Consider the following 25,258-nt stretch of genomic DNA (forward strand, 5'->3'; position numbering starts at 1 on the left):
TAAAGGCCAGCATACCAAAAGCTTTCTTCACCACCTTATCCACATGAGATTCTTCCTTCAGGGAACTATACACCATTATTTCTAGATCACTCTGATCTCCTGCATTCTTCAATGCCCTACCATTTACCGTGTATGTTCTATTTTGATTAGTCTTACCAAAATATAGCACCTCACACTTATCAGCATTAAACTCCATCTGCCGTCTTTCAGCCCACTCTTCTAACTGACCTAAATCTCTCTGCAAGCTGTGAAAACCTACTTCATTATCCACAATGCCACCTATCTTAGTATCGTCTGCATACTTACTAATCCAATTTTACCACCCCATCATCTAGATCATTAATGTATATAACAAACAACCGTTTTAACCTTTTAACCTTTCCTTTCAACCTAACAGGAACATAAAGATTCTGTACCCTCAAAATTTCACCTTTAAATGAGGAAGGAATCTTGCAAGGAATAAAGCCCCAAATTGTGTATCTGGTCATGCACTCAAAACCTGAGAGGACTAGCTGGCTGGAGTGTTCACTTCTATCTTTTTTCATTCCTCATTTTGGCTTCCTCTTACCCCTTTAATTTTCCTCACCTGCTCATCACCTCTCTCTGGTGTCCCTCCTTTCTTTTCTCCTATGGTCTCCTATCAGATTCTTTCATCAGCCATTTACCTATTCAACTCATCACCTCCCAGTTTTTCACTTAATACCTCCTCCTCCCTACCCAGCTTTTCCTTCACCTAGCTTCACCTACCACCGGCCAGCTTGTGGTCCTTCCACTTCCCCCAACACCACCACCACCATTTTTCAACCCTGATGAGGATCTCGGTCTGAAAGTTTATACCTGCATGTTGTTGTTGCCTAAATTCTTCCAGCATTTTGTGTGGTGTTCAGGGGTATTTTTAATCTCATAATGCTGCGATCTGGGGTTCCTATCTACTTCAAAAGGCCAACAATCCTACCAGTGCCCAAGAAGAACATTGTGAGTATTGACTGGATTTGCCTACTGCTGCAACAAGGCTACAGCGGATACAATCTCATTGGAGCATCTAGACAGCGACAAATATTTTGTCAAGTTGTTATTTTTCCATTATACTTGATGTTCAATACCGTTATTCTTTCAGTATTAAACCTGGGCCTTTATACCTCCCTCTGCAAATGGATGCTTAACTTCCTTATCAGGACACCATAGTCAGTGCAGATCAGTAATAACACCTTCTTGCTGACAATCAACAGGGGCACATCTCGATATGCTCTACTCTCTCTGCACTCATAACTATGTGGCTCGTAACAGTTGAAATGCCATGTATAAGTTCATGGGTGACAGCACTGAAATTTCAGATGATAATGTAGAAGACTTGAGATAGATCGGCTAACTGAGTGGTGTGCAACCAACACTTTACGCTCATCTTCAGGACCAAAGAACTTCGGGAAGAGAAATTCTGAAGAACACATACAGTCCTAATTGAGCGATCAGCTGTGGAAAGGGTGAGCAGCCTTAAATTCCTATGTATCAACATCTTGGAGGAACTGTTCCGAGCCCAGCATGTTGATGCAACCATGAAGAAGGCATGCCAGTGGCTCTACTTTCTTACAAGTCTCAGGAGATTTAGTATGTCGCACAAGGCTCTTGGAAATTTCTTTAGATGTATGACGGAGAGCAGTCCAAATGGATGCACCACAGTCTGATATGGTTGCTCCAGTGCACAGGATCGCAAGAGGTTGCAGAGGATTGTAGACTCAGCCAGTTCCATTGCATTCACAACCCCACCATTGAGAACATCTTCAGGAGGAGGTACCTCAGGAAGGCAACATCCTTTATTAAGGGTCTTCACCATTCAGGGCATGCCTTCAGTCAGGTACAGGAACCTGAACAGCCACACTAACTGAATCAGATACAGCTTCTTCTCCTCTTCCATGAGATTTCTGAATGGTCCATGAACATTACCTCATTATTCTTTTCTCTTGCACTAATTATTTATTTTGTAATTAATAGTAATTTTAGGACTTTGCATTATACTGTTGCTGCAAAACAACAAATTTCACATTATATAAGACAGTGATAATAAACCTGATTTTGATTCTGAGGAGATTCAACGGGATGTTGCTTGGAATAGAGCATTTCAATTATGAGAAGCCACTGGTGAAGTTCAATCTATTTTCACTCAAGTGCAGGAGGTTGAGTCCATAGCAGGCACTAGCCTCATCACTATCGAGAACATCTGTCGAAAGCAGTGCCTCAGGGAGGTGGCATATATAATTAAAGGCCCTCACTATCCAGGACTTGCCCCCTTCTCATTATTACTGTCAGGGAGAAGGTACAGAAGCCTGAAGACACATATTCAACAATGTGCTAGGAACAACTTCTTCCCTTCCACCATCAAATTTCTGAGCAACAGTCTGTGAGCACTACCTGACTATTTTGTTCTCTTTTTGCACTATAATTTTTACATTTCTTGGTGTTTTTTTGGTTCTTTAATGTATTGCACTGCTGCTGCATAACAACAAATTTCACAACATGTTAGTGATAATAAACTTGATTCTGGTTCTGACGTGATTGTTGTATATAAGATGATAGGCTAGAATGTTTTCCTCTTATATCAGAGGTGAATAAAATTAGAGGATATACATTCAAGGTAAGGGGAATGAGATTTAGATGGTATTAGAGGAGGAGTTCCTTCATCTTGAGAATACCTGCAATGTGCTGCTGGAGTGGTGAAAGTAGAGTTGCTAACAACATTTAAGTGTCTGGACAAGCACGTGAATCAGGTCAAGTCAAGTCACTTTTTATTGTCATTTCGACCATAACTGCTGGTACAGTACACAGTAAAAATGAGACAACATTTTTCAGGACCATGGTGTTTCATGAAACAGTTCAAAAACTAGACTGAACTACGTTAAAAACAACACAGAGAAAAGAACTACACTAGACTACAGACCTACCCAGGACTGCATAAAGTACACAAAACAGTGCAGGCAATAAATAATAAGGCAGTAAGGTGTCAATCCAGGCTCTGGATATTGAGGAGTCTGATAGCTTGGGGGAAGAAATTGTTATATAGTCTGGTTGTGAGAGCCCGAATGCTTCGGTCCCTTTTCCCAGACGGCAGAAGAGAGAAGCGTTTGTATGAGGGGTGTGTGAGGCCCTTCATAATGCTGTTTGCTTTGCGGATGCAGTGTGTAGTGTAAATGGCGTAATGGCGGGAAGAGAGACCCCGATGATCTTCTCAGCTGACCTCACTATCCGCTGCAGGGTCTTGCATCCAAGATGGTACAATTTCTGAACCAGGCAATGATGCAGCTGCTCAGGATGCTCTCAGTACAACCCCTGGAGGATGTGATGAGGATGGGGGGTGGGAGATGGACTTTCCTCAGCCTTCGCAGAAAGTAGAGACGCTACTGGGCTTTCTTTACTATGGAGCTGGTGTTGAGGGACCAGGTGAGATTCTCCGCCAGGTGAACTCCAAGAGATTTGGTGTTCTTAACAATCTATACCGAGGAGCCGTCGATGTTCAGCGGGGAGTGGTTGCTTCATGCCCTCCTGAAGTCAACAGCCATCTCTTGTTCACATTCAGAGACAGTTTGTTGACTCTGCACCAGTCAGTTATCTGCTGCACCTCCTCTCTGTATACTGACTCGTCGTTCTTGCTGATGAGACCCACCACGGTCGTGTCATTGCCGAACTTGATGATGTGGTCCAAGCCATGTGTTGCAGCACAGTCATGGGTCAGCAGAGTGAACAGCAGTGGACTGAGCACACAGCCCTGGGGGGCCCCCGTGCTCCGTGTGATGGTGTTGAAGATGCTGCCTCCGATCTTCAACAAGGCATTGAAGCCTGCAGGCTACGTACTAAAAGATGGGATTAATAGGTGTGTGCCCACTAGTGGGTATGGTGAGCTGCATGGCATGTATTCATGCTGAATAATTCTGACTAGAATAATATTTTTACACTCACCATTGATTTGGGAATATCTCAAGTTGGAATTTATGCCTGGCAGCATTTCAGAATCATAATCAGGTCTAATATTGCCTGCATATGTCATGAAATTTGTTGTTTTTGCAGCAGCTGTACAATGCAGTACATAATAGAAAAAAGGGAGAATTGTGGTAAGTATATATTAAATAGTTAAATAAGTAGTGCAAAAATAGAACTAAAAAAGGTAGCTAGTGTTCATGGATTCAATGTCATTCAAAAATTGTATAGCAGAGGGGAAGAAACTACTGATTCATTGAGGGTGGGCTTTCAAGCTTCTGCATCTCCTTCCTGATGTCAGCAATGAGAACGAGGCATGATCTGGGTGATGGGATTCCTGAATGATGGATGCCACCTCTTTGAGGCTTCGCTCCTTGAAGATATCCTGGATACTACAGATAGTGCCCATGATGGAGCTGATTAAGTTTACCACTCTGAAGCTTATTTCGATGCTGTGCAGTAGCCCCCCCCCCCCGTACTAAATGGCAATGCAGCCAGTTAGAATGCCCTCCATGGTTTATCTATAGAAATTTGCGAGCGTAACCTACCAAGTCTTCTCAAACTCCTAATGAAATATAGCCACTGTTGTGTCTTATTAAATCCCTTATAGATCATCAGAGATATTGACACCCAGGAACTTGAAATTTCTCACTCTTTCCACACGAGGACTGGCATGTGTTCCCTATTTGCCAAGATTTTTTTGGCAAATAGGGAAAAAAGCTTTTTTCACTGCTTTTCACTCTTGACGTCAGAAAGTGTTCCTTTCATTCCAAGTACTTTGCCATTTGACCATTTTCACAGTTTTAGTTTGTTGAATTATGTTAAAGCATGTTTTCAATTTCTGTGCAAGTAGATATTATGCAGTGCATTCATTGACTGCTTATCATATTTGATGTTTCTGTTTAGCTTCAAGAGAATCAAGATGAAATAGAAAACATGATGAACTCTGTTTTCAAGGGTATTTTTGTGCACAGATATCGGTAAGTTTCCTGCAAACTGAGTTGAGTGATAACTTGTAACAGTTGGATTTATGAAAGTAAATCATTGCATTGTCATTAAAGCAGTAAATACCTGAAGTATGAAGGAGTCAGAGTGCATTTGCGGAGGAAAACAGCAGTAACATTGTTGGCTGATGACTTTAATCAGAAATGAAAACCTTTATAGAAGTTTTTAAACATGGGGAAAGGGAGGGAAAAGAACAGTAGGTATGTTCGTGTTAGAGTGAAATGCAAGACAGATTAAATGATCCAATAAGCCTTTGGCCCTGGAGCAGCGAGACAAGATGCATGATGTAAGTTGTAGGTGAGTGAATCCTTAGATCACCCTTATAGACTGAACAGTTATGTATGGTCTGTGAGGGTAGTCCTGCTAATAGATAATTGAAAAAAGGAAGAATCAGTTGTACCTGATACAAGAAAATTGAAGCCTGTGGAGAGAATTTTGGAGAAAGTCATGTCAATGTCTGAAACATTGGTTTTGTATTTGGTGATGTTATTGTGGTCCGGAATAAGATGAGTGTTAGTTTTCATCCTTCAAAAGATAGAGCATGGATCATCAAACAGCCAACTATTAATGCTGGTGACAGTGTTCACATTGGTCTTCAGTGATGAGAGTGCTGCTAATTCAGAGGGTAATAGGTGAGAATAAGTGAAAGAATTGTTGTGGTTGAAGTGATGCCAATAGGTTACTATGAAAAGATTAAGAATAGACGAGAGGTTCAAGGGAGGGATCCTGATGAATTGAGAATTTTGAATAAAAAGGAAGGCTGCACCATGGGATGTGTCCTGACAAAAAAAATAATCCAGGTGGAAAAATGAAGGAGAGAGATTTCTATGTTAGGTTAGATTTAATTGTCCGAGGTAGAGATTTGAGGACTGAAGTTGCCATTTCTACTGCGGGCTGGCCTTAAAGATCAAAGGGAGTGTTGAAATGAGAGATGAGAATGAAAAAGAAGGCAGAAGAAAGGATGGGGAGAAAAGATTCAGCTGAACGTTTGTATCCAACACTTAACCTGTTGAAGCTTGCAATCCTTAAGTTGAAAAATGAGAATTTTTAAAAACAGTTTAAATTTACAGCAAATCACTTTTAAGTGGAAATTGTTACAGGGGAGACAATGGTCTTGACTCTTATTACCGTTTTCAATCTTCAATTGACACTTCCAACAAAAAATTTACCCCATAGTGGAGCCTTCCTTACATACAGATCTTGATCCACCCGGGCTTCTCCTTCTGGCCACTTTCTCTCTTTAGATCTTCTCATCTTAACAGGCATTACTTTAGCCACCTCAATTTTTACTGTCGGTCACTTATTTGAACCCAATGTGCTCTGAACTTGCAGCAATCTGATCATTTGTGCCTGAGAAAAAAACATGTTGAGAAGAGATAAAGCTTCAAAAGTTAACGAGGTGAAAAAGATAAAGTCCCTACTGACAGAAGTAAAAATTCAAGGTTGAGCATTTCTCAAAGAGATAATGCAATGAATTTAACAATACCAAAATAAAATTTTCTAATTGCTGTAAGTCTAGAAAAATTTGTATCCCATAGGTCAGGCAACAGTGCTGGTGAAGAAGCATTTCAGTCAATGACTTTCCACAAATGTAGAAAGAATTAAACATTTTTTAAAACACAAACTAAAATTGTGGGAGAGCAAAAAGCATGGTCTGTAATTTACTAGAATAAGGAGAAATTAAATGATAAAATAAATATGCTGCTTCACCTGTGGCAAGTGAGTATTGTTATGGAGTCACAGAGCAATGCAGCACAGATACAGGCCCTTCAGTCCAACAAGTCTATGCTAACTACGTTTCCCACCCAATTAAACCCAGATTTCTGCATTTGGCTAATATCCTTCCAGCCTTGAACCTCTGAGTACCAATCCAGGTGCTCCTTAAATAATGCTGGGTGAACCTGATCAACCAGTTTCTCTCGCTGCTCGTTCCATAGGCTCACTACCCTCTTCATGGGAAAAAGTTGCCCTTCAGGTCCCCTTTAAATCTTTTCCCTCTCACCCTAACCTTATGCCCCTGAGTTTTAGACTCCCCTTCCCAAGTAATATTATTACTATCATCTATCTTATTTATATTTCTTCATCACTTCTGTAAGGTTGCCCCCCACCCCATTTTCCTTTGTTTCAAAGAATAATGACCAAGCCCGGCTAACCTCTTCCTCTAACTCAGGGTCTTCTAGTCCTGGCAACGTTCTCGTAAGTCTTCTCTGCACTCTTTCCAGTTTAACTACATGTTTTCTACAATAGGGTGATGAAAACTGTATACAGTACTCCAAGTGCAGCTTCATCAGCAACTTCCACAGCTTCAATATGTCCCAATTTTATAATTGTTTAACTTTATATCTGCAGCCAATTTTCTTTAATACAGAGTAACATGAAATTTATTTAATCTTTGCAGTTTTCAAAATCAGTTATTTGCAATACATTACTATTTTTATTCCCTTTGTGTGTTTACATATTCAAGTGAATCAAAATTATTTTCTAGGACAGTGGTAATTAAAATGATCCGTGGTGGTTTAAAGTTTGATTGTACTCTTTTCTAGTGATGCAATTTCAGAGATACGAGCCATCTGTATTGAGGAAATAGGTGTGTGGATGAAGAGCTACAGTGATGCCTTCCTCAATGACAGTTATTTAAAATACGTGGGATGGACATTACATGATCGGGTGAGAATCGTCATTCTGATCAGTATTTGAGATGAACAAAAATTTCCTTGTTTATGCTCTAGTGCCTGTATATTGAACTATACTTTGAGAAAGTACTGTTACAGTTTTACTTGAGCTTACATGAAGTGACATTCTTATATTCTTATCAATACAATTAGGAGGCATCTAATGGTGACTAAAAGGACTGCATCACATTAAATGTCCTGATACTGACCAATCTTTGTTTAAATTTCCACTAATGCAACAGACCAACTTGATTAGAAACATAGGAACACAAACAGGTTGTAGTCCTTTGAGCCTGTTTAATTAAATCCTGGTTAATCTGTGAACTAAATTCACTTAATGCCGTTTTGCCATATCCTGTTAACACTTTTGGTTAACATAAGTTGAATCAGTCTGCAATTTTAAATTCATGCAGCATCAGTGCCAAAGTTATACAAAACCTTGCATGTTACTTTATTCCCTGACTTTGCCTCTGAAAGGTATTGCTTGAATTTTTTAGGATTTTCCTGTATGTTTGCAGATGTTCCATTTGTTCATGGCATTTCATCATTTAGAAATTATTTTTATTGGTCAAAAGTATACCACCTCTTGCAGTTTTGATGGTTCAATTCATTTATTAATACCTCATTTTTTTAACTCCCATCTACATTGCCTATCTTTGTGTCATTGTTCCACTTTGTCCCAAAATTCAGTGAAATAATTGAGTTTCCCTTTGCCTGCAGTAAATTACTATGGATTGCCAGTTATCAAATCCTGCATGAAAAGATGTAAGTGCTCAGGGAAGGAGTCACCCCATTTTTAAATATTGACTTTGGTAACTCCTTGGCAATTGGTGGTATACCAATGTAACAGCAACCTCCCAGTTCCAACAATTTGGATTGTGTCTTGTCCTCTGATCGATATACTCTCACAGTCTTAGAAACAAAAAACCTACAGCACAATACAGACCCTTTGGCCCACAAAGTTGTGCCAAATATGTCCGTACCTTTGAAATAGCTAGCCCTCTATTTTTCTAAGCTCTGTATACCTATCTCAAAGACTCTTAAAAGACCCTATGGTATCTGCCTCCACCACCATTACCATCAGCCCATTCCACACACTCACCACTCTCTGCGTAAAAAAAAAAAAAAAAAATTACCTCTGACATCTCCTCTGTACCTACTCTCCAGTATCCTAACCTGTGTCCTCTTGTGGCAACCATTTCAGCCCTGGGGAAAAAGCCTCTGACTATCCACACAATCAATGTCTGTCATCATCTTATACACATATTTAACATCCTGTTAAATAACAGTGTGTTCAGTTTTTTAGTTGAACACTGTGCTTCATGAGTTGGGTAGAGATGACCATCAAAGTACGCACTTTGCCATTTGAAGAATTTGCATGTACTCACTTCACTTGACTGAGAAAATTTGACTTGGTGGGAAATAGACTTTCAATTTCCATTCACAGTGGATATTGACATCAGAATCAGGTTTATTATCACTGATCTGTCATGAAATTTGTTGTTTTGCAGCAGCAGTAAGACAAAAACAAAAGTGCAAAAAGAGAACATCATGTTCACCTGTTCATGGACCATTTTAAAAGTCTTCTAGTGGAGGACAAGAAACTGTTCCTAATATGTTGAGTGTGCATCTCCAGGATCCCATTCCTCCTTCCTGGTGATAATAATAATGAAAAAACAATATGTCCCAATTGGTGAAGGTCTTAATGATGGATGCTACTACCTTCTTAAGGCACCATCTTTTGAAGATGCTGTTGATGGTGGGAAGTCTGCTGCCTATGATGGACCAAGCTGAGTCTACAGCACTCTGCAACTTTTCTCAATGCTGTGCAGTTGAGCCTCCATGCTTGGTGGTGATGCAACCAGTCAGAATGCTGCTGACAGTACATCTGCAGAAAGTTGGCAGAGTCTTTGCTGACGTACCAAATCTCCTTAGACTCCTCATGAAATGTAGCCACTGACAAGCATCCTTCGTAATTGTATCAATATAGTAGGCCCAGGATAGATCATCTGAGATGCTGATGCCCAGGATTTTGAACCTGCTCACCCTTTCCACTGCTCACCACTCACTAGGAGATGGTATGTGTTCTCCTGACTTCCCTTCTGAAGTCCACAATCAATTCCTGGATCTTAATGACCTTGAGTGCAAGGTTGTTGTTGAATAGCACTCCAAGCAGCTGATCTAGCTCACTCCTGTACATCTCCTTGTCACCATCTAATGAGACTTAAAAGTCAAATTGAAATTGATCATGAATACTTATGAATAAAGTTTAATGTAATTCATTAGAAGTCATTGCCATTCTTGCTATTATAAAGAAAACTACATTTGCAACTTGAGTTAATTTAGTTTGATGAGAAAAATTGGTTACATTTTTCAGGTTATATTTATTAGTTTTGTAGTTGAGGATTGCTTTTGACACATTTTCCTTGGATTAATAGTAAACATCTAGTATAAGGAAATCAGGATAGGAGAGAAGCTATGTGATGTTCTTGGGCATGTGGAAGGAGGTTTTAGGAAAACAAGTGTAGAAAATAGGAATGTGACATTATCACTCTGAATACTGGCATAGACTCAGTAGGCTGAATGTCCTTCTGTGTTACGGAGAAATATGGTATAATATCATTAACAAGGTCCAATGTGGAATAAAATTACAATGAAAAATTCTAATTCCACAGGCCAGGCAGTGTCTGTGAAAAGAGAAACAAGCTAACTTTTCAGATCTGAATTGGATCTGACAGAGGGCCCAAGACCTGAAAGGTCAAATGCTTTTCTTTCTGCGGATACTGTCTAACCTGCTGACAATTTCCAGCATTTTCTGAATGTTTTTCAGGTTTTTAGTGCCTGGAATTTTTAATTTATTGATAAGATTAATTTAGTAATTTTATGAATGCAAACATTTTTCAGTGTAATTGATACTTAGTTCACACAGGTTTCATTAAAATTGTAAAATAGTGGAAAAGAAGTGTTTCTTGAATTCCACCTATCTTGGGTATAACAAATCCCTAGTTCTCAAGTTTAGCAGGTTGCTTTTTGTGGTTTGCTTTCTTCACAAGTATGACAATGTAATCATTGAAGTGTGATTCCATCCATTGATCAAACAGAAATAGCAGCAAATCTATAGTACTACTACTGTTTCAAGCTCTCAATATTCTTTTTTCACCACCCTGTATTCTTTATAATAAAGAATTGATAAATATTTCTTGAAAGTTGTGGAAAATGGCAGAGATGGTGTTTGCGTTATTTTTTTACTGTTTAATTTGGATTCATGCTAATTAAGTATGCATTGTCTCATTTACATTTAGCAAGGTGAGGTGAGGCTGAAATGTCTGAAAGCTTTGCAGTCACTCTACACTAATAAGGAGCTCTTCCCGAAACTAGAACTCTTCACCAATAGGTTCAAGGTAATAAAATCCTTAAGTGGACTGAAAGTTTGAAAAACAAATGAATGTCAATATTTTGCCAGTCTGTACAACAAATATTTAATGAACATTGATTTAAAATAAAAATTAAATCGTGATTCCTGAATAGCCTCTGATGTCTTTTGCAGTGTAAAATAAGAATATATGCAGTGCTTAATTCAGACTTATAGCATCTCCAATGCAATATTACAAAAGTTTTAAAAATATAAATTGGTGCCAGAAAATGATGAAAATTTAGAAAATGTATGATTGTTATAATGCTAAAATATACATGAAAATGCACCCACTATCTTTTTGATTAAACATATCTCTAGCCAGTAAATGTAAGGAAGCATGCAGGAAAAATCAGTGTAATTTTATCCATCATACACCACTCTTATTCAGATGTGTGCTTAAACAAAGTGCAAATAGAACATTTGGGAAAATCTTAACTAAAATCATAAAATGTCTTAGTGATTTTAATTTCTGAAGTTTTGTTTGAAATTAATTCTACAGGATCGTATTGTGTCAATGACGTTAGACAAAGAATATGATGTTGCTGTGGAAGCTATTCGATTGGTTACTTTGATACTGCAGTAAGTAGTTTTTATTCTTCCATATTGCTTTGATATCATTGAATTGTCAACTCCACGGTAATTAAGTTCTTAAAGGAAATCGCAAAGACGAAAAAGTCTTCAGAAGCTGGTAATCCAAATCAACACACACAAAATGCTGGAGGAACTCAGAAGGTCAGACAACATCTATGAAAAAGAATAAACACTCGTTGTTTTATGCCTAGAGCCTTCTCCAGGACTGAGAAGGAAAGGGAAGATGGCTGAATAAAAAGTTGGGGTGAGGGGAAAGAAGCTTGGAGGAAAGAAGGAGGAGATGGGTGAGAAAGAAGTGGACCCAGAGGGAAGTAATAGGCAGGTTAGAAGTAGTTGAAAGGTCAAAATGGGGAATGGGGGGGGGGGTGGCGGAGTTTGTTCACCAGAAGATCGGAGGATACTTTGATGGGATATAAGGTGTTGAGTGTGGTCTCATCTTGGCACAAAAGGAGGCCATGGATTAACATATTGGAATGGGAATCGGAGTTAAAACTTTTGGCCACCAGGAAGTCCTGCTCTTGGCGGATGGTGCGGATGTGCTCGACAAAGCAGTCCCCACATTTACGATGGGTCTCACCAATGTAGAGGAGGCTACATTGGGAATACCAAACACAATAGGTGACCCCATGAGATTCGTAGGTGAAGTGTTGCCTCATCTGGAAGGATTGTTTTGGATCCTGAATAGTTTATATATAACTATCTGAACAAACATTTCAAAAAGTTGTTCTCTTATCAGAATTTTCTATATCTGTGGATTTCTTTATATCTCTGGACCAGATTGTGTTTGACTTAGTCTGTGCCTTAACTCAGTGATGAGTTCTGGTTTTGATTAAATGGTCTGATACACTGGTCTATGACTTCCAGCATATTCCTGATTTCTGTGCAGGCACAGAATTCAGGAATATATGTACTCACCAAAAGGAACTCATCAGCAATTCTTTTCTGAAATATTAGTGAAAGGTAAGTATGTTTCAGTATTGTGGGAATAGTTGTTATTAATATTGTTTCAATCCTCAAGAAATGCTGTATAAATGAATATTTTAATAGTGTTTCAATTTTGTAACGTAATTATTTGGTCTCCTTGGCTTTTCAATTGTTTTAGGGGAAGCGAGGAGGCATTGTCCAATGAAGACTGTGAGAATGTGTATCACCTGGTATATTCTGCACACCGTCCTGTTGCTGTGGCAGCTGGGGAGTTCCTAAACAAAAAGTAATACATTTGTGCATTCTCTATCCTTTTATTTATTTTCAGTGAAATGTAATGTTCTCAAATAATTCAGTATTATCAGTAAAATGTATAACTTTATCTCTTCCCACCCCAACTCCATTCTTATCTTTCAACTCTCTCTGCTCAATTTCCTTCATTTCTTTTAATTGGTTTCCTCTTGTCTTCATCTTCCCCTACAGCCTTCATTGCAATGTGTCATTCTGTAATTCCCACATATCCATTGAAGGCCACCACCTCTCATCTCTTCCTTTTTCATTTTTTAGGGACCAAACAGTCCTTCCAAGTGAAACGACCATATATTTTCCACTTTAATTTAGTGCTCAAAAGGTGGTCTTCTGTGCACTGGGTAAACTAAATATAGATTAGGTTGTTGCTTTATATAACTCTGTCTTCAAGAGCGACCCTGAATTTCCATTTCATTGTTACTCTGACATCTGTTCCATGACTTCTTCAATGTTCTTAACTTGGAGAACACCATTTCCTTTCTCAATCTCAGGACTCAACGTTAACTTTTAAAAATTCTTGATTGACTCCGAAACATTTTTGAGCATTATGAGATTGTTGAAGAAAATCAGAACATATGCAAACAACATGGGCAGTTCCATCTTTTGAAGGAAAAACAATTAGTTTCAGTTTGAAGACCCTTCATCATAAGCCTTTAAACTGAAACTTTTTTTCTCTTTCCACAGATGCTGTGTAACCTGTTGAATTATATCATTTTTTTTGTATTTGATCTAAGATTCACAGTATCTGAAAGATTTTTTCCATTAACTGAGATTGTGAAATTGTTCTTGAAATTCATGTTTTTTTACACAATTGGTCTTAAGTGGTAATTCAAGTGCTTGCAATGTAAAAATGGTACAGAAGATGGCAGCAGAGAGCAAAAGCAACATTGGCGATGTCCACTGGATGGCAACGTTGAGTGAAAGCATTTAAACAAAATATAAGCTAAATATCAGTAAAAATGTGGAGTTAACAGTCTTCAGATATCATAAGCACACTATGTAAAGTATATCCTGCTGCACGTTTTTCACAACCTAATCATGTTATTTGGATTTACTTGTAAATAAATTGTTAAATCTGAGTTGTATTGATTTAACTTGTCTTCAGAGCTAATTGTGTAAGGCACAAGCTTTCTATGGTGCATCATTTACCTTATTTACTTCTACACAAATAATTGATGGATATTGCTTGTCAGCTATTACAGGTTATGCTGTGAGAGGTTTTAGAAGATCATTGAGTCATTTCTCTCACCTTTTTTTCCATCTCCCATAGCTCCTAAAGCTAAAAACAGTTCATGTAAAGGCTAATTTTGTCTATGAATTGAGGAAACATGTTTTTGCTGTACAAAATAATATGCTTTTAATTGCTCCTTAAACGGACATAGAAAACATGATACTGAAACTTTTAATTTGTAGATTATTCAGCAGACATGATCCACAAGCAGAAGAAGCATACGCTAAGAGTAGAGGAAGACACAGTGCAAATGGAAATCTCATCAAAATGTTGGTGCTTTTCTTCCTTGAGAGTGAGGTAAGGATCCGATGTAATGGAATAAAGAACTCTTCACAGAAGTTTACTGTTAAAACCATAAGACATAGGAGCAGAATTAGGCTATTTGGCCCATCAAGTCTGCTCCGCCATTCAATCATGGTTGACCCTTTTTTCCCATCCTCAGCCCCACTCTCCGGCCTTCATCTTGTAACCTTTGATGCTGTGTCCAATCAAAAACCTATCAATCTCCACCTGATGACCTGGCCTCCACAGCTGCCTATGGTAACAACTTCCACAAATTCAGCACTCTCTAGCGAAAGAACTGTCTCCCCATCCCTGTTATAAATGGATGCCCCTCTATCCAGAGGCTTTGCCCTCTTGTCCTAGACTTCCCCCACCATGGGAAACTCTTTTCCACATCTACTCTGTCTAAGCCTTTCAACATTGGAAAAGTTTCAATGAGATCCTTCCTCATCCTCCTAATCTGTCTAAGTCCTTCTGTAGCCTTCCTGTTTCCTCAATACAACCTGCCCCTCCACCAGTTTTCGGATCATCTGCAAACTTGGTAACAACGCCATCTTTTCCATCATTTAAATCATTGATATACAGCGTAAAAAGGAGCGGCCCCAACATTGACCACTGCGGAACACCACTAGTCACCAGCAGCCAACCATAAAAGGATCCTTTTATTCCCACTCACTGCCTCCTGCCAATCAGCTAATGCTCTAACCATGCCAGTATCTTGCTTGAAATACCATGGGCTGTCAACTTGGTAAGCATCCTCATGTGTGGCACCTTGTCAAAGGCCTTCTGCAAATTCTAATATATAGCATTCAGTGCATCCCCCTATCTATCCAACTTGAAGTTTCCTGAAAAAATTCCAACAGGTTTGTCAGGCAAGATTTTCCTTTAAGAGGTTCCTACCTGTGGCCATCAAACTTGACAACTCCTCCCTTGGAGTGTCAGACACCCTGAGCCAATAGGCTGGTCCTGGACTTAATTTTCCACTTGGCATGATTAACTTATTATTATTTAATTATTTATATTGCTATATTTCTTCACTACTCTTGGTTGGTGCAGCTGTAATGAAACCAAATTTCTCTCAGGATCAATAAAGTATGTCTGTCTGTCTGTAAAACAAACATGCTGACTTTGTCCAATCTTGTCATGTGTCACAAAGTACTCCATAACTTCATCCTTAACAATTGACTCCAACATTTCCCCAACCATTGAAGTAAGGCTAACTGTTCTATAATTTTCTTTCTGCTGTCTCCCTCCTTTCTTAAAGAGTGGAGTAACATTTGAAATTTTCTAGTCCTTGGAACCCATGCCAGAGTCCAATGATTTTTGAAAATCATTACTAATGCCGCCACAATCTCTACCACGACCTCATTCAGAACCCTAGGGTGCAGTTCATCTGGTCTGGGTGACTTATGCACTTTTAGGTCTTCCAGCTTTTTGAGCACACGGGGAAATACCATACTTGACTACTAATACACTCCCTTCCGCAACGCTTACAGAGCGCTCCTTTGCCTGCCGTATGGAAAAGCCGATCACTTCTCCATCTTGCTGCTGCTGAGGTACAGACAGAAGCTGAAACAAGAGGCAGCCATAGTTAAAACTGTCCACAGTTGGTCTGACCAGTTGGCCTCCATGCTATAGGATTGCTTTGATGATGTCAACTGGAATGTCTTCCATTAGGAGGATGTCTCTAAGTTCACAGATAGCGTCATGAGGTTCATTCGGAAGTACATCGAGGATGTTGTCCCCTAGAAATCGATCAGGGTCTATCCAAACCAAAAACCCTGGATCAGCAGTTCTGGGCAAGCAGCACTTACTGCATGATACAGAGCTTACATTGCTGATAACCAACAGGAACTCAACAAAAGCAGCAATGATCTGCATAAAGTCATCGAGGCAGCAAAACAACAATACAGGGACAAGGTTCAGACACAGCTCTCCACCAACAACACATGCAGCTTTTCTGCACACCATCGCAGACTTCAACGTTAAATGCAATAGAGTTTCCAACATTGCTGCCTCTCTCCCAGAGGAGTTAAATCTTTTTTACTCTCGATTAAATGTTACCAATACTGAGTCCTTAAACAGAGCTTGGTCATCTCTGAGGCCAAAGTACGCAAGTGTTTCCAATGAGTGGACAGTCGCAAGGCTGCGGGACCAGACAGCATCCGAGGGCGGATACACAGAGTGTGCGTGGCACAACTGCCAGGTGTGTTTACAGACGTTTTTAATCTCTCCCTCTCCCAGAGTAGAGTGCCCTCCTGCTTCAAAACATCCACCATTGCTCCTATACCCAGAAAGACCAAGGTAACATGTCTGAACGACTGTCAGCCTGTCACACTCACCTCAGTAATAAGCACGTGCTTTGAGAGGCTGGTCAAGGACTCCATTTGCAGCATGCTACCACCCACACTGGACACCTTACAATTTGCCTACTGACACAACCGATGGAAAGATGATGCAATAGCCACAGCTCTACGCACGGTCCTTACACATCTGGAGAAGAAGGATGCTTATGTGAGAATGCTGTTCTTGGACTACAGTTCAGCATTCAACACCATTATTCCCTCCAGGCTGGACAAGAAGCTGAAAGACCTCTGCCTTCACCCTGCATTGTGCAGCTGGATCCTGGACTTCCTGTCAGAATGCCAGTAGGTGGTCTCCATCACCTATGTTCCTCTGAACCTCAACACAGATGCCCCTCAGGGCTGTGTCCGAAGCCTTTCCTTTTCTCTCTGTGTACCCATGACTGTGTTGCCACCCACAGCTCCAATGTGCTAATTAAATTTGCTGAGGATACTACACTGATAGGCCTTATCTCAAATGAGGCAGCCTACAGAGAAGAAGTCATCACCCTGACTGACATAGTGGTGTCAAGAAAACAACCTCTCCCTCAGTGTTGCAAAGACAAAGCAGTTGGTTGTGAACTACAGGAGGAATGGAGACAGGCTAACCCCGATTGACATCAGTGGATCTGGGGTTAAGAGGGTGAATAGCTTTAAATTCCTCAGCATAATCATCACTAAGGATCTCACGGTCTGTACATACCTGCTGTGTGGTGGAAAAAAGCACAACAGCACCTCTTTTGCCTCAAATTTGAAGAAGTTTGGTATGGGCCCCCAAATCCTAAGAACTTTCTACAGGGACACAGTTGAGAGCATCCTGACTGGCTGTATCACTGCCTAGTATGGGAATTGTACTTCCCTCAATTGCAGGACTCTGTAGAGAGTGGTGTGGACAGCCCAGCACATTTATAGATGTGAACTTCCCACTATTTCCGGTATTTACAAAGACAAGTGTGTAAAAAGGGCCCAAAAGATCATTGGGGACCCGAGTCACCCCAGCCACAAACTGTTCCAGCTGCTACCATCCGGGAAATGATACCACAGCATAAAAGCCAGGACCAACAGGCTCCGGGACAGCTTCTTCCACCAGGCCATCAGACTGATTAATTCATCCTGACACAACTGTATTTCTATGTTGTATTGACTGTCCTGTTGTACATACTATTTATTATAAATTACTATAATTGCACATTGCACTTTTAGATGAAGAGGTAATGTAAAGATCTTTACTCCTCATGTATAAAAGGATGTAAGCAATAAAGTCAATTCAATTCATGTTGTGGTAGTTGTATTCTCTTCTCTTCTCTTCCTTCACACCCTTCAACACCTGGCACACTGCTAGTGTCTTGCACAGTGAAGACGGATGCAAAATACTTATTTAGTTCATCTGTCATCTCCTTGACCCCCATTATTATTTCTGGGCTCATTTTCTAGTGGCCCTCTCTCTTCTGTCTTTTATTTTTTTATATACATGATAAAGCTTTTTCTATCCACTTTGATATTGTTTGCTAGCTTGCTTTCATATTCCATTTTTTCCTTCCGAATGATTCCCTTTATTGATCTGTAGATTTTTATAAGCTTCCTAATCCTCTGCCTTCTCATTAATTTTTGTTTAGTTGTATGCCCTCCCTTTTGCTTTTACATTGTCTTTGACTTCCCTCGTCAGCCATGGTTGTACTATTTTGCCATTTGAGTATTTCTTTGCTTTTGGGATACATCTATCCTCATTTTTCCCAGAAACTTAAGCCATTGCTGCTCTGCTGTCATCCCTGCCAGCATCTCTTTCTAATTTACTTTGGCCAACTCCTCTCTCACACCACTGTAATTTCCTTTACTCCACTGAAATACTACTATGTCAAACTTTAATTTCTTCCTATCAAATTTCAAGTTGAACTTAATCATATTGTGATCACTGTCTCCTAAGGGTTCCTTTGCCCTAAGCTCCCTAACAACCTCTGGTTCATTACATAACACCCAATCCAGTACAGCTGAACCTCTAGTAAGCTCAACGACAAACTGCTCTAAAAAGCCATTTCATAGGCATTTAACAAATTCACTCTTTTGGAATCTATTACCAATTTGATATTCCCAATCTGCATGTTAAAATCTCCCATGTCTGTCATTGCCTTTTTGACACACCTTTTCTGTTTCCCATTGCAATCTGTAGTCCACATTCCAGCCACTATTTGGAGGGCTGTATACAGCTGCCATCAAGGTCTTTTTACCCTTGCAGTTTCGTAACTGAACCCGCAAGGATGCAACATCTTCCAATCCTATGTCACATCTTTCTAATGATTTGATGCGATTCTTTACCGGCAGACCCATGCCACCCCTCTGCCTACCTTCCTATCCCTGCAATACAATGTGTAAGCTTAGACCATCTGATCCCAACTGCAACCATCCTTCAGCCACAATCAGTGATGGCCACAGCATCATACCTGACAATCCATCTTATTTCTTATACTCCTTGCCTTGAGTACCGTGGAAGGACAAACACATAAGATAAAATAATGAAAAGTACACCAGTACTTCTTTCAGAAGTGGATAACATGGAATACCTTGTTTGCTTGTTCTTGAGGATTTTGCAATCAGCCAACAAAAAGGCAAAGGGTATCTGAAGAGAAATGAATGAAGAGTACGTTGCACCAAAGATAAATGCATAAAGAATGATTAAATACACAAGTATGTCCTAATATCAGGCCTGCTGGTGTGTTAGCTATCTTGCATTCATTATAAATGCAGAAAAATTAGTATAATTGGATTTAGTGGTACTTAAATATTTGCTTCAATAGCTGTAGAATCTATTAGAATCCCATGATATTTGCAATTCATTTCTTGGGGAAAAAACTTGCAAAGAAATGTTTTTGTACACTGCCTATAGAAACAGATGTGCCCAGTGTTCCTGTCTCATTTCCAGATCTCTCTTACAAATTTTTAACTACAGATATTTTGATTTATTCATTTTCATAGTTTATGAAGGAGTGCAACATAGCGAACACTGAATTTTGTGTGTATTTAGAACTTCTGCAGTTTGATCCTATATCCTATGTTACTACTTGTTTTTTAAAAAGCTCTCTGTAGTAGTGAGACTTAAGAACTTTTGTTTCCTACTTACCCTTAGCCTCTTTCCCACCAGCTATGACCTATCAGGACTGGGTACTACTTCCAAAAGCATGCTGAAAAGGCTGTGGGGCAATTCCATTCTTAAGTTGTGGTGCCATGAGGAGGATGAAGGAGGTGTTGTTTGAGGTGTGCATCTTCAGCTAGGGCGGCAGCTCAGGGTACAAGATTTTACCATAGAGGTTGCTTCAGTGTAACCATTTGACAAGTGATTGTCTGCTTGAGGATACTAAATGTGGCAACAGTGATACCTAAAAGACCAACAATGAATCCTTCTCCACACATTCAATCCCTTTGTCCTTGTTCTTGCTGTCATCACTTTGTTTAGAAGGAATACTGAAGGGAGAAAAGCTTGGATATTGAGGATATCCATGGCACCTGGGCAAGTATGAGAGCCATTAAAGCCAAGCTCGGGGGAGACAAGGATGCCAATGCATCGATCTAGCATTGTGGCCAAAGTGAGGTAATGTTAGCATATAACCATATAACGATTACAACACGGAAACAGGCCATCTCGGCCCTTCTAGTCCGTGCCGAATGCTTATTCTCACCTAGTCCCACCTACCTGCACTCAGCCCATAACCCTCCATTCCTTTCCTGTCCATATACCTAACCAATTTTTTAAATGACAAAATTGAATTGCCTCTACCAGTTCTACTGGAAGCTTGTTCCACACAGCAACCACTCTCTGAGTAAAGAAGTTCCCCCTCAAGTTACCCCAAAACTTTTGCCCCCTAACTCTCAACTCATGTCCTCTTGTTTGAATCTCCGCTACTCAATGGAAAAAGCCTATCCACGTCAACTCTATCTAACCCCCTCATAATTGTAAATACCCCTATCAAGTCTCCCCTCAACCTTCTACGCTCCAAAGAATAAAGACCTAACTTGTTCAACCTTTCTCTGTAACTTAGGTGCTGAAGCCCAGGTAACATCCTAGTAAATCTTCTCTGTACTCTCTCTATTTTGTTGACATCTTTCCTATAATTCGGTGACCAGAACTGTACACAATACTCCAAATTTGGCCTCACCAATGCCCTGTACAATTTTAACATTACATCCCAACTCCTATACTCAATGCTCTGATTTACAAAAAAGATACTAACAAACCAAAAGCTTTCTTCACCACCCTATCCACATGAGATTCCATCTTCAGGGAACTATACACCATTATTCCTAGATCACTCTGTTCTACTGCATTCCTCAATGCCCTACCATTTATCATGTATGTCCTATTTTGATTTGTGCTACCAACGTGTAGCACCTCACATTTATCAGCATCAAACTCCATCTGCCATCTTTCAGCCCACTCTTCTAACTGGCCTAAATCTTTCTGCAAGCTTTGAAAACCTACTTTATTATCCACAATGCCACCTATCTTAGTATCATCTGCATACTTACTAATCCAATTTACCATCCCATCATCCAGATCATCCAGATATGAAAAACAACATTGGACCAAGTACAGGTCCCTGAGGCACACCACTAGTCACCGGCCTCCAACCTGACAAACAGTTATCCACCACTATTCTCTGGCATCTCCTATCCAGCCACTGTTGAATCCATTTTACTATTTCAATATTAATACCTAACGATTAAACCTTCCTGACTAACCTTACGTGTGGAACCTTGTGAAAGGCCTTACTGAAGTCCATATAGACAACATCCACTGCTTTACCCTCGTCAATTTTCCTAGTAACCTCTTCAAAAACTTCAATAAGATTTGTCAAACATGACCTTCCACGCCCAAATCCATATTACAAATTGCATGTAGCTGATTTACCAGGATGAGCCATCATGGCCCGTGCTGAAGCTGTGGAGAGCCAGGGTAGAAACAGGCCTCTTTGAATTTAGAAGTAAGAATGTGAATGAACACTGAGGGAACCCAGCTCTGATAATCCATGATGTATAATGAAGAGTGTGGTATCCTAGCTCTGAGAATCTCAGGCAGCACTGTGACAAGCTGGTTATCCCACATCTTGGAGTCCAAGACTGCAACATGAAGAGTTGTGTATTTCAGTTATAGGAAACTGGGACAGCAAAGTCAAGATTGAAGCCATCCAGTTCTGAGAATCCCGGGCAACAATATGAAAAACAGGGTACTTCAGTTGAGGAAATCTAGGATATACCATAAAAAAGTGAGGTGTTTCAGCTCTGGGGATCCATGACAACATTGAAAAGCTGGTAATCCTATTTCTGAGAATCTGGGACTGCACTGTGAAGAGTATTCCAGCTCTAGGAATCTGGCACCCCAGTGGTGAAGCTGCGAGCAGCACTTGTCTAGAGAAAGGTTAGCCAGCTTTAGAAATCTGGGCACTGCAGCATGAAGTGCAATCTATCCCAGCTCTGGAAAACGAGTTCACTATATGTAAGTAGCACAAGAATAAGTCAGTGATGTATTTATACTTTGAGTTGAAACTTGTTGAAAACTATGCAAGGATTTGATGGAGAAGAGCCACAGTTTAGAGACCTCCTGCCTTTGCATACAAGTTCATTAAAATCTGTAATGTAACTTTATGAGTTATTGGTTTGGGCATTATAAATGAATAACAACTGACAACATACTCATGTTAAATAAGAAGAATAATATGGCATTATATTTTTTGAAATCAATCTGTTCTTTAATTCAATAGTTCAATCCTATTAATTGCTTTTGTTTTCCAAATTACATTTCAGTTGCATGAACATGCAGCTTATCTTGTGGATAGTCTGTGGGAGAGCTCCCAAGAACTTCTGAAAGATTGGGAATGTATGGTAGAACTGCTTCTGGAAGAACCTATACAAGGAGAGGAAGGTAATTTCAGTGACCTTATCTTAATGTACAAGTCCATGTGGAATGCATAAAATATATGTAAAATATCATGCTTTATATGCTTTATTTCCTGAATATTGCAGTAGCATAACAATACCAAGCTCTGTTCATCTGACAGCTTAAAAGAACTTCTGAGATATATACATAGGGAAGTTGTGCAGTCCAAATAATAATTTACTTGCCATGATTGACTTAACAATTTTTGATCTCTGTTGACATGCTTACCTTCAAATTTAAGTGCATTCATGTTAGTACAAACACCACTCTAAAGAGTGCACAATAGGCTGATCAGCTGGGAAACAGCCAGCAAGTGTTAGTCAATATATTGAAAAGATAATGTTTTTATAAAACGGAAGTTTCATTTGCTTTTACATTTCTACCAGGTGTTTATATCATTAATGTTGAAATTGCTTAATCTTTGCTAGGTATGACTGACAGGCAGGAAACTGCACTTATCGAGCTAATGGTCTGTACAATTCGTCAAGCGGCAGAGGCACATCCCCCAGTCGGAAGAGGAACAGGCAAAAGGGTAATCATTTACTGCTGAAGAGAAACTGTTGTATTGCCAGATTTGTGCTTACTGTTTAATGAAAGCAAAACATTTCTATTAACTAAGGAAGGTATATTTTAGTTGTAATCAGGACCTGTGAGTATAAATATCAGTTAGGTTATTTTATTTGCATAATCACAATTGAAAGGAAAAGGTTATGCTCAAAAACAATGTTAGCCGATTCCTCACCCCAGATCCTTCATGTACCATAACTTGATATGCTCTGGATAAACTGAATTTACACTTAAATCACCTTGCACATAGACAACGATGCGCATCTCCATCCATTCCCAGAGACTCTGCAGTAGCATTTGTGGGGTTTTTTCAATTTCAATATTATTCAGTTATCAAAGTTTAGCATGATTTTCATCATTTTCGATTAGAGAAACTCTTGCTGAAAGATGAAATTTGAAATGTTGTAATACAATCTCTCTGCAGGTGTTGACTGCAAAGGAGAGAAAGACACAAATAGATGACCGGACTAAATTGACAGAGCAGTTCATTGTAGCACTTCCTATGCTGCTGGGAAAGGTAACATTTTTTTTTTAGTTTTGAATTTTCATGATAATTCAAATGCTGCAGCATACTAAGTCTTACATTGGAATGTATATTTTACTGACTTTAGATTCTTCTTTGTTCTAGTATTCAGCCGATTCTGAGAAAGTGGCAAACTTATTGCAAATTCCTCAATACTTTGATTTGGAGCTTTATAGTACTGGAAGATTGGAGAAGGTAAAGGAGATCAGGGGTTTTTCTGTAATGCATTGTGCTTCTATATTATCTCAAAATTGCACATGAAATAATACCTACTTGTAAGTGACTTAACAAAGCAGAAATTCTGTCTCTGGATTCAGGTTAAGCGTAAACTGGAATATTTCATTTGTTTTCGTGATCTCAATACCGTCAGATATTTTCTGTCTGATACTTCCATTCACAACAGCGTGGAAATTTTATCACAATTAACTATTCCATATGGAAAGGCACACAAGCTTAATTGTGGTGTATTTTAAAATACATTCTTACATCAGATTTTTATTTACCTTACTAAAACAAAAATTATGGGTAATTTAAAGATATTTCGCTACTTGCTTTATGTGATGTCAACACACTGATTTCAAAGTGAATTTAATGTGACAAACTTCATTTAAAGTAAATAGAGGATGATGTGTTTTAAAACTGCATATTAGGGTGAATATCAAGATTTAAAAAAAGTTCCCTGAACTACATGATCACTGGATCTGAAAGCATGTCTTATGAGGATAAGTTGAGTGAGCTAGGGTTTTTCCTCTTTGGAGAGAAGGAAGGTGAGAGGTGACTTGATAGATGTGTACAAGATAATAAAGAGCAGAGATTGAATGGACAGCCAGAGATACTTCCCCAGGTGGAAATGGCTATTACAAGGGGGCATAACTTCAATGTGTTGGGAGGAAAGTGTAGAGGAGATGTCAGAGATCGGTATTTTACTCATTGAGTGTTAGTTGTGTGGAAAATGTTGCCAAGGATGGAGGTAGAGACCGATACACTAAGGACAACTAAGGGACTCTTAAATAAGTATGTGGGTGGAAAAAAATCGAGGGCTATGTAGGAGGGAAGGGTCAGATTGATCTTGGAGTAGGTTAAAAGGTCAGCACAGCGTCATGGATCGAAGGGTCTGTATGTACTGTACTGTTCTATGTACAAATGAGACTACTAGCTAAATCAGTGAATGATGTTAAGAATAGTTGAAATCTTCTCTGGTCCAAAGTATCCCATTTATCCAGCTGACGGAGAATGTTTTGGATTACTTTTTTAAAATTACTGTAACAGTGTTCACATTGGATCCTGAGCTGTGACAGAATGTGATTTCACTTTTGAACCACATGAGAAGACCTGTGACCAGACATCTAGTTTCAAAGAGAGGGAGTCACATAGGATAATACTGCATGATAAAATACCCCAAAAAGAATGAAAAGTCCCTGTCGAGAATTTAATAACTGGGACAAGAGTTTGATTTTGGCCCTTCTCCCGGTAACTGTGTGGGTTTCTGTTGGGTGCTGTGGTTA

General features: G+C 39.4%; 1 protein-coding gene across 3 annotated transcripts in view; it reads left to right on the forward strand.

The window, feature by feature from the left end:
* The window catches only part of LOC132380176 (cohesin subunit SA-1), a 274,712-nt gene that overhangs the window by 223,564 nt on the left and 25,890 nt on the right, over window positions 1-25,258 (forward strand). For 2 of the 3 annotated variants that reach the window (XM_059948844.1, XM_059948864.1), the window contains 10 exons: window positions 4,873-4,946; window positions 7,515-7,638; window positions 10,946-11,044; window positions 11,558-11,637; window positions 12,734-12,859; window positions 14,296-14,410; window positions 22,531-22,648; window positions 23,092-23,195; window positions 23,655-23,747; window positions 23,859-23,948. In XM_059948844.1, the coding sequence (XP_059804827.1) occupies window positions 4,873-4,946; window positions 7,515-7,638; window positions 10,946-11,044; window positions 11,558-11,637; window positions 12,734-12,859; window positions 14,296-14,410; window positions 22,531-22,648; window positions 23,092-23,195; window positions 23,655-23,747; window positions 23,859-23,948 (1,023 nt within the window). The remainder of the gene's footprint in view (window positions 1-4,872; window positions 4,947-7,514; window positions 7,639-10,945; window positions 11,045-11,557; window positions 11,638-12,733; window positions 12,860-14,295; window positions 14,411-22,530; window positions 22,649-23,091; window positions 23,196-23,654; window positions 23,748-23,858; window positions 23,949-25,258) is intronic. The other variant, XM_059948854.1, reaches the window with a different exon arrangement.

This window comes from Hypanus sabinus, chromosome 2 (assembly GCF_030144855.1).
Source record: "Hypanus sabinus isolate sHypSab1 chromosome 2, sHypSab1.hap1, whole genome shotgun sequence".
Taxonomy (NCBI): Eukaryota; Metazoa; Chordata; class Chondrichthyes; order Myliobatiformes; family Dasyatidae; genus Hypanus; species Hypanus sabinus.